General features: G+C 30.9%; 1 protein-coding gene across 2 annotated transcripts; it reads right to left on the reverse strand.

Moving 5' to 3' along the window:
* Positions 1 to 447: 447 nt before the first annotated feature.
* LOC148206368 (glycolipid transfer protein 2-like) lies at positions 448 to 2095 on the reverse strand. 2 transcript variants are annotated; one of them, XM_088113386.1, is made up of 6 exons: positions 1916 to 2095; positions 1773 to 1831; positions 1101 to 1231; positions 832 to 967; positions 570 to 713; positions 448 to 483 (listed from the first exon to the last, which is right to left on the reverse strand). In XM_088113386.1, exons 1-6 carry the CDS (start codon positions 2076 to 2078, stop codon positions 448 to 450), a joined length of 669 nt encoding a protein of 222 aa, XP_087969512.1. In that variant the 5' UTR covers positions 2079 to 2095. The 2 variants fall into 2 exon arrangements, with proteins under 2 accessions (XP_087969512.1, XP_087969502.1); XM_088113376.1 differs by having other exon boundaries at positions 1773 to 1828; positions 1916 to 2089.
* Positions 2096 to 10772: the final 8677 nt, after the last annotated feature.

The following is a 10772-nucleotide window of genomic DNA, read 5'->3' on the forward strand; positions in this document are numbered from 1 at the left end:
TATTTGAGAGAACTAAAATTATATTTAACTAAAAATTAAATTAGCCACTTGAGCTTTATCTCTGCCTAAACACAGAAGAAGAATTTTGAGGGGCACGTTATAAACATATTTAAGAGAGAGATAACCATTAACACGTATTGACCTTGATGTCATAAATAGTTCTGTCATACAAACTTTAGTATACAAAATATTTACATTTTCATTTACATTAAAGTAACTGTACAGAAAGGAAAATTATTGCGTACTCTAAAACCATAACTATTTATGATCTCTGTTAATAATTACATAATACGTAATTAAGTTTTTAAATTTACAGAAAAATTAGTAATACTTAATTAGTGTGTAAGGAATAATGCAAAACATAACTGTCTCAATCAAACCATTGATAATTTCTCTTTAGAAAGCGAGAATACACCAAACACAGCATTAGTTATTCTCTCTCTGACTTCAGGTTGACTTTATCTTGTCCAAGTTATACAATCTCTGCAAAAACACCCAAAGTGTAAGCAGACACCAGAAAATTTCATTACCAATTAACGTTATGTTATGAAGCAGAAAACCAAGCTTACTAGAATACAATGGATATCCTCAAGAAAAGGAACAAAAAGAGAAACCAACATCTGCATTTTCTCCTTCAGGGTGTCATAGTTTTCCTCATCAGTTCTAAGAATATTAACAAATGTTTTACTCTCTGGTACCAGTCTTAGAGCCACCTGCAATTCCATGCAATGTAAAGAGTTTTTGTCATTATAAGAATTTGATGAAAAAGTGGTCATCATAATCATATAGGTAAATTAGCCAGCTAATCCATAAAAAAATTGTGTTTTTTACTCTGAAAGCAGCTGATGAAATCCATCCATGCCACGGTTTTAAGGTTAATTCATAAGCCTCCTCAACTACTTGCTCCATTCTCTTTTCAGGGTCTTTTGCTAGTGTCTGTAATAATGATGAGGTGAAATCCAGGGTCCTGCAATTTGCAGAAAAAAAAAGATAACTTTAGTCATGTAGAATTTCAGTACACATTGCTGATACAGTCTGAGTAATATCATAGTAGTAAATATTATATGTTGTTCATAAAAATTAGTCTCTAGTTTTTTCACCTAGTGAGCCAAACCAGGGCCTTACTGCAGCTAGACCCTTTTCTTGCATTGCCTTCTTTCGCTTCTGACTTCAATATCTCGACCAAATTCGAGTTCACTGAGGTATTTGACTCATGCATCAGTTCCAGTGTCTGCAACGAAACATAATTCGATACAGAGACTAACTTATAAGTTATAGTTGGAAGTTGGATGATTATCAGCAATGTGCAACTGTGTTAAACTGGAGTAAGTTTTCAATATATAGTTATTTGATATGTACATGGAACTATATGTTTGCTTGGTAAAAATTGAAAGAAGGCCGAGAGATATTATGAATTCAACTTCTCACACTAATATTTGAAAAATATAAGACTGATTTGAAAGACATAAAAGATGAAAGGCTTAATGAGTTCACTTTCTTATTAACAAAATATTAACAAATATTGTTTCTCAATAAAATAAAAAATCTTAACATGTACATAAGTTTTTCAATTCATTAGAAAAATTAATATTCTTTATTAAGTACTATTACATGCAAACATTAGTAGGAGTCAATAAAACTTATCTAATCATTTCTGGTTAAAACTTAGCAGTCAATAAATTAACCATGCAAATAACCCACAAGGACAAAACCAATTGCCATAGTTTTTGTTCTGAAGGAATGAAGTGGTTTGGTGGATGATGAAAGCAAACCTTAATATTCTGGTACACATCTTGTCTCAGAACAGCCATTGTCGGTCCTATCTTATCTGCTAGACACATGATGACAATGTTTTAGGTGTCACATGACATTATTGGAACTTCAAAGAAAGAGATCAAGTTCCAAGTGAACTCACCGAGAACTTGCAGCACCAAATAGCAAACAGAAACAAAAGGCTTGGTGGGGATATGGGCAGACTCATGCTTTTCACCAGGTTTAACTATGACCATCATGGAAAGTTCTTCAATGGCAGAACCAATCTCTGATCTCTTCTCCATTTCTCTCCTTGTGCTCTTCATTTTTAGTTGATTCCTTCTTCCTCTATACCCTCTACCCTCTTCCTGTTCTCCAATGCATATCATATACTATATATATATATATATACACTCATGTTTGTGTGCTGCAACATACATCTGGAGTTCTATATCTATACTTTATTAACTTTGAGCATGGACTTCTGTTAATAATTATGGAAAATGACGTATAGACACAGCATGTTATAGCGAGAGTGAAAAGAAAAATATGAATAAGATAAGTAATATGATGTGATAAACTAATCAACTAATAAAGAAATGATGAGTATCAATGTTATACAAATATATTATGCAGACTAAAAGATCAACTCATGATGGATCCAAAATGTTATCTCAGATTCAGGACTTTTATCAGCAAGCTTTATCTCTAATCTGTAACCTTTTAAGAAAATGAAATGAATCTTACGTTATTTGTTTTAAAAGTCTTAAGAACTGTTACTTGTTCTTACGTAAGAATTACCATATCAATTGCTCCACAATAAATGTTTTTGTTCCATATTCTTAAGATAATTTAAATTTTGTATTTTGATCAAGTGGACTATTGAAGGAATGAGTCTTGCTAACACATCTATTATATTGCTTTATTCTGGAACATAACTTCTCATGCTTGAACTCCTGCTTTTGTTTTTGTTTCTTTTTCTTTTAGTTTTTATCAGTTTTGGTTTGTCAATAACATTTTGGGTATATTTCCTATGTAAAACCGTTGATGGTGACCTTTCATTTGACCTTGGAGAGAGTTATCATCTATGGTTCTAGTGTTTTGAAAACTATGGGCAGAATAAATAAACCACGTAGAAATTGACAATAAATAACCATTTGCCTCGTTAGTTTTTTTTTTCTTTTTGAGATATTTGCGTTGTAAGTTATTACTTTATGTATAGTGTTTACTCTTTCTATTTTTATTTTATTTATAAGAATTAAAAGTACAACAAATCTGTTTAATAAATGTTTTTATTATTTTTAGTATATTTCTAACTTTTTATATTTTAATTAATTTTTCTAATAATTCTAAGTCACTATCAAACCAAAAATAAAATTATGATAAAGTAAGCGTTTAGAAAATTTTGTTTTAGAATTGATATATAATCTCTTTATAAAGTTTTTATAAACGAGTTTTATTATTTAAAAATATATAATCTCTTTAAAAATAGTTTTTTTTAGAGTTTTCTCCTTTCTTTCTAGGTTTTCTTACTTTATGTTAATCTCTTTAAAGATCAGAGATCGTTAGGGTGATCTTGAAGCAAACTCTTCACTTTTGTCTGATCAGTTTCTTCAACAAAATAAATTGATTTTCTATCCTTTTCTTGGTTTGTATGTTTTCTGTGCATGCTAATCATCTTGATTTACATGTAGTGTTTGAGTCTTCTATAAGAGTTTTTGTTGATCAGTGTTGCTAATGATATGCCCTGACCATGTTTATCTTACTTTTAAGAACATATATGGCTTTCTGTGCGTCTGAAGGTGTTTTGAGGATTCTTGAACAATTTTGTTTGTTTCTAAAGTAGACAATGCCTCGAATGTGGTAAATAACCTTAATGATACTATCTTAATGAGCTTGAGATTGGAACCTTGGTTCCATTTTTAAGATGAGTGAGGTTCATGACACAAACCTTCGTTCTCCAAAAGAAACCCTAATTTCCCTTAAACCTAGGGACTTATTTTGGTAATCCAATAGTCTTACATTGTTAAAGAGTCGAGGTAAAAGATAATTTAAATACACTTTCATACTTCTAACTCTAAGACATCTAACAAAATTATAATATGATTTTAAACTTCAAAATTAACAATATCTCATATAAAAATTATCTCTAACAAAGCTATCTTTAACATAATATCAAATCAATATAAACTTCCTTATGATATTTAATAAATTTTTAAGACTCCGAGAAATATAAGGAAAAACACAAATCGTATAATTTACATTATTAAACTAATTAAATAATACATTAATACCATATTTTGATTCACTAATGTATAAAAGGCTTTTAACGTCTGATCCCACTTCGACGTCTTATTGGGAGACGTTAATGTAGACGTCAGATAGTACAGATCATACGTCTATATAGACGTCGTATAGTACAGGTCAAACGTCTATATAGACGTCGGACAACACAGGTCAAACGTCTGACCGTGGGCGGCCGACGTTTAATGTCTTGGAATGAATATTGGCTCTGTAATCCATTAGACATCTGCATGTGCACTAACATACGTTAATAGATGTCGGACAGTGCCAAAACAAACGTCTACTAGGTGTTTTTTTTAAATTATTTTATTTTTACAATAAAACCACACTTGAAAAATAGAAAATTGTCCCAGAACAGCATAATATAATATATGTTATGCATTTCAAATTATAAAAGTACTAAAAAACAATCAAAATCCTAAACTATCAAAAGTTAAAGTTAAAATAAATGTAAATGTTCAACAACAATAACAAATCTTCCTAGGTCCATCTTTGGAGAAGATAAGTTGTCCACTCTTGTCTTATCTTCTTAATTGCGTCCTCTGATATAGGACATGTACTCTTGAAGTGCTGCAAAATGAAGAAAGATTCATTATGTTCGCATATCTTGAAAGATAGATTTGATTTGTAATGAATTGTAGGTAAGCATCATTACCTCAGTCCACTCATCTGTAAAGGCAGCTCGAATGATGGTCTTAATCCAAGAGAAACACTTACTCTTGAAGAATGTTTTTCAAGTCAGTTTTCATCTTCTAATGCAATGAACAAAATCATATAATTTTGCATTATTTGGGAATGATGACCATCAGCTGCCAGTGAGACCTATCATGAATCATAAATTTTTAGTAAACTAATTAAGTAAACCTTAATGAACTTTTACATAAAACAACCCATACCCATCAATGTATGGCACAAGGTATACGTCTCTATTTGACTCAATCATCCATGTTTGCAAATAATTTTGTTTGGTCTCAATTGTGTTACCAGAAGGTTGAATGGTTTGAGGTTCAACAAATCTGTACATGGAAGACCGACCTTGGTTCACAATGATTGTGTCCATGTACCTAAAACAACAAAATTAAGTTGATAGAAACTAAGAATCTAAATATAACTAATATGGAAGACAAAATTAACTATCTTACATGCACCATAGTTGAAGGATGGAAATATTCAACATCCTGTCTCCCCAATGACCTTCAATGCATCACTAAATGTGATATATACTAGCACATGGCACTGGAGGCCAAATACTCTCAAATCCTAGTACAATTCTATTAGTCCTCTGGACAACCTGGGTAATTTTGTCATGAGCTTTGCTAGAGGTTCATCCTCCGCTTCAGCCATCTCATCATCTTCATCTATGAATGGCTCATGCATCGGCTGCTTCTGAGGACGTATGAACAAAAGATAAAATTTTCAAAGTTATCAATCAATGTTTATAAATTTAACATAGAAATACTAATAATAAAAATATTATACCTGTGGTGTAGCAATGTGTGACATGATCAATGCTCTAAGCCAAGTTATAAATGTTCCTATCGCCTTCCCCACAAACTGAATTTCTGAAGTGGGTACATGCACTTGAGCCTGGAGATCCCGAACCTCGTCAATGGTCACGCGCACGTAGTAGGGTAATAAGGGAACACCATGAATAGTCTCGCCTCCCTCAAGTTATCGTCCGACAACCACAATGCGTGGAGGATTCCCATCAACTAACATCTCATACTTACCACTATACTCAGTAGGGTCTACAGCAGAGCATGATCTTCTAGTGCTGACCCGAGGTGTTGTGGGAGCTTCAGTTGGCAACCCCATGGTGCCCTGTGTCATGGAATGCAAATTATCTTCAAGTGCTCTTTGGATTTTCTTTTGTTCTTGTAGCTGCTCCATGAATCGTTGCTCCATATATCTCATGCTTTGGTTGATCCTTTCCTCCCACTAAATATCCATCTTCCTTAGTGCCTCCTGGCTCATGGATTGAATGTTTTTTTGTGTAGGGTCAAAGTAGTCACGAAGACCAATCGCCCCACCAACTCCACGTGCACGTCTTGGGTGCTCGGACTTTCCAATGCTCATTGTTAGAATGTCGTCCCTAACTTGGCCAACAAATGTTCCCTGAGTCTGTTTCTCAATCAACTCATCATGCATATAAAAAAAAACTTTGTTACATAAAATACATGCGATGATAAATACACAATCAAATGCTTAGAATTTGAACTTACAATTCTTAGTGAGATCAAGGCAGCTGAGGAAGATGTCATGTTCCCATCAGACTTAGTCTGAGCAACCTTCCACATCTCGTACCTAGCAGATGCAGGTGCTAGGTCGGGGGACTCAAGTCCTAAGGCCTCCGCTCGACTCTTTCTCATCTTGTTCTCAAGTAATGCATAACCACCTCATGATAACACGTGTGTTGCATCATTTAGCCTTTATCTTTCTTGGGCGGCTAACCTTTTACCATGTGAAACTATGTATATTCTTAAGTGTAAAATCATAATAAAATGCATTAATTAACTAAAGAAATATGTTAAGAAACAAACCTGCCAATCCTCAAACTCTCTAGATGCACGAAACTACATCCACTCCTCCTTTATTATTCTGTACTAATGTCACATGGAAACTCATGTTGTTAGTCTCCAAAGACATATAAATGTGTCAGTCTTGTCTTGAAATCCCTCCATCTGATAGCTACATGGGATAACACTTTTCTTCTAATTTGACTAGTGTTTGGAATATCATAATGTTGTTGTTTAAAACAAAGAACATGTTAATGACATAATAAGAACAAAGATAAAAGTATATCAAATTTCTTTTAAGTAAACATACCTGAATATCCTGCCATAAAAAGTTATTGTCGACCTCTAAGACGTCATCCCAAGATGTAAGAACGATAGAAACAAGGGTTTTTGCTAACACACCCAGATAACTCCTAAACCTATCAGCATTTGGCCCTGAAGGTATACCTGATCTCAGGTCAATGTCAACATGTATCCTCTCCTCTACAATGCATCGGGATGTCACATCGGGCAATCGTGTGATAGATCGACAACATCCGGTCTTTCTTGATCCTGAGGTTGACATACCTGAAAAATATTGTTTATGGTTAATACTACATCAAATATAATAAATAAAACAACATCTAAAGTAACTAAAAAAATATCACAAAACCTATTAAGATATTGTTTTCTCTCAGATCCCTTCGTTGTGATCAATCCGAATCGTGTGGATGTCATCGGCTACGTCATCAACCGTGTCTTCAATGGGTCTTGATGCAAAAGTTGTTGTCTCAAGTATTTCAAGAGAATCTTCATCATCATATTTGTGCATTTTTTTTTCCTTCCAATACCATTGACCATTTTTGATTTGCTGGATCATTTACGTAGACGTCGGGCCTCCTACTAGCCAACGTCTAAATGACTATAGACGTTTGTGCCCCTCCCGAGCTGACGTTTAAAGGGTTTAAAATATAACTTTAGCGGACACATTTGGAGTCCGGGTTAGGAGGGGTCGACGTCTAAGACCTATTTAGAAGTCAGTGCTGACTGACGGACGTCTAAGAGCAATGGAAAAGTCACTTTTTCAGGAAATTTGGCATCCAGGGATGGGGAGCCGACATCTAAATAAGACTTTAGACGTCGGTATGGCGAGATCGGATGTCTAAATTGTGACTTTTGGATTTCTGACTACCCCATTGGCATCTAATGGTTGGCCCCGATGTTGAAATAGGTCTTAAACGTCGAACACCCTGAACCCGGACGTCTAAAGCCAATTAAAATATTAATATTTTTAATTCATTCGTCTATTTTTGGCGTCCAATTGCAGGGGCCAATGTGTATTCTTCTTTAGATGTCGAGGACCCCCCTAGCCGACGATTATATAGTGATTTTAATTACAACAATGTCACCTGTCATTTTTTACGTTGGATATTCGGTGATCGGACGTCTAAAGGATGATTAAATGTCTTTTCTCCACTGGTGATTATGAACTGTATCCATACAGTTATCGATTAATAAACTCACTTTTACTTTAATATCTATAACAATTATAAAAAATTCAAAGTATTTAAAAATAGTTAGAAACACTCAATTTTTTTAAAATAACGATTTAAATTTAAGAAGAGTAAAAATTTTAAAAATATTTTATAACTATTAAAAATAAATTTCTCAGTAAACTAAAAAATAGTTTCAAATTTTATAGAGAAAAAAAATCATAGGCACTAAAATAAAAACTCATGAATTTATGTGAAATAAAAATATATATTTAAGTGCTACTAATCACTTCTCTTTTTGAGTAGTTTGCTCGAATTTATTTCCTTAAGGTTTGTATTTTTCTAACTAATTAAGAAAAGTTGATAGACTAACAGACCATACATGAAAATATTTGGTATCTTTTTACTGATTATAGATTACAATGATTGTCTGTTGGATGTTATTCCGTTTCATAACAACTTGTTGAGCAACCTAACGACAAATATATCATTATTAGTACAAGGTTCTAGATTCACAATTATTCCATCTATTACTCTATTTAAAAAATTATTGTTTATTTAGACCAGAATAAAAAAAGAGAGCTGAGTGAAAAATAGTTATACAACAAAATAAGTACAAATTTGTCATTGTTAATAAGGAAAGTGACAGAAAAAGATGTCACTGGTATCAAATATATTATTTTTCAATTAAATATAAAAAGTAAATAATGAAAAGAATATAACAAATCTGATTCCAAACTTACCTCACCCTTCTCTTTTATATAATAAAAGAATGTGTAATTTTGTAAATGAGCAATTATGTCATCTTAATTTATATATTTATTATTTTTCTCTCCATTTTTTTTTCATAATTTATTTCCTGTAAACATAGGGTTAAGCCTCTTTTGAAAAATCAAGAAATAAATATTTGTCTATAATAAAATATTTATATTCCCTGCTTTATCATTTTTTATATCACAGTATATAAATACATAAACTAATAAAATTGTTTTTGACGAGAATAGATAATAAAAAGAGTAATTTACATTATTTTAAACTTTCATAACTTAAAATAATATTCAAATTTTTTAACACTTGAAAATGAAATAGGAAACAACTAAAATTAATTGTAAGCATAAATGCATTCATAATTAAATTATTTCAGCATGTGAAGGGTTGTTCCAGTCGTTCATATGTGGATAGGGTTGAACAGTTCAAGTTTTCAATTCCTGCATCATCTTCAATTATGAAATCAAAGTCCACATATATAATGTGATCTATCATCTATGATGAACCATAAAATTATTTTTCTAAGAAAATGAGGGATTCTCTAAGAAAAAATATGACAACTTGAGGGATTTTAAAAATTGATGGATGCTGTTTGTAGAAAATTCGAACATGTTATTTCGGCATCATTAACTTAAATTTATTTCATTAATTGCTTTTCTTTCGAAGTAGTTGACTCAACCTATATATCTTATTTCATCACACATTTTATTATATCATAGAAGTTGACATTTAAGAATTTTGAGAGAATTGGATACTCTTCTCATTAATATATATATATTGATGTGCTAATTAGCAATACATGCAATGTTGCGTGTTTGGATAATGTTTTAAATAAATAGTCGTAGAAAATGAAAATGAAAACTACAATAAATTTTTTCTAAACAGAACAAGTTTAAATTGTTTCAATATATTGATTTTTAAATGGATTAAATATGATATTTGTTCTTAAATTTTTTCAAATATTGTATTTTGTTTCATAAATTAAACTTATAGATATTACTTTTATATTTTATGAAAGTTATATAAAACATTATTTTCAATGATATATTATATGTTTACATTATTTTCATAAAGTAAAGAAACAAAATATTTATAAATTTAGTTTAAAAACGATTTTTTTTTAAAAATGATTTAAAATTGGAAAACATTCTTAATTTTTTTAAATTATGAAAAGTACATAATTTATCTAATTTCTTAAAGATATTTCATGTTGATTCATTTTACTCTCTACAAGTATACTTTATATAAGTTTATTTGTGTGTCTTTAGTATTTGTCTTAAAACAAATTTAAATAATGAGATCACGTTATAGGACGTGTGTTGATCAAAAGAAAAACAAAAAGGAAAATCTTTATCTAACTGTTATATCAGCTTTAAACAAAAACTTCTACAAATATAAAAAAATGAGTTACTAATTAGTATTAGCATAGATAATTTTTATTATTACAAACATTTTCATATATTATTTTGTATTTTAGTTGATGGACATATCAAAATATTAGTGTACATAATTTTAAAATGTATTTATATTGACAACTGATGCTAGCTAAAATAAAGAAATAAAAAATCTATATAAGATTACATTCACAATTGTTACGCGATAAAATGAAAAAGTTATATAAGACGTATATGTTAGGTATATGTTAGATTTATGAATCATATATCAATAAATAATCAACCATAAACCTTTATAAAACAGAGTAGTTCCTAATTTTCTTTACAACAGAAAACAGAAGCGTAAATAAAAGATTTGTGATTGAGAACAATTAATAATTAATCATTAATTGCTTTATGATTTTTTTTTTCTGGCAGTTTAGATTCCTCTTGACTTTCTCTCTAATGGGATAAAGAGAAAGGAACATAGATAAAGACCATGACCCATTTAAGTAATTTCTATTGGTTACTTAACCTAAGTTTTAATAATTTCAATTTGCCCCTTTAATAAATTAAAATTATTATTG

This window comes from Vigna umbellata, chromosome 1, assembly GCF_029865625.1.
Source record: "Vigna umbellata cultivar VRB3 chromosome 1, Vumbellata_1.0, whole genome shotgun sequence".
NCBI classification, from domain to species: Eukaryota; Viridiplantae; Streptophyta; class Magnoliopsida; order Fabales; family Fabaceae; genus Vigna; species Vigna umbellata.

Excerpts from the sequence above, each read along its gene's own strand:
- LOC148206368 (XM_088113386.1), bottom strand. The coding sequence starts at position 2,078 with ATGAAGAGCACAAGGAGAGAAATGGAGAAGAGATCAGAGATTGGTTCT. Across the intron at positions 714-831 it reads TTTCATCAGCTGCTTTCAGA|GTGGCTCTAAGACTGGTACC; the intron begins GTAAAAAACACA and ends ATGGAATTGCAG. Across the intron at positions 484-569 it reads AGGATATCCATTGTATTCTA|AGATTGTATAACTTGGACAA; the intron begins GTAAGCTTGGTT and ends GTGTTTTTGCAG.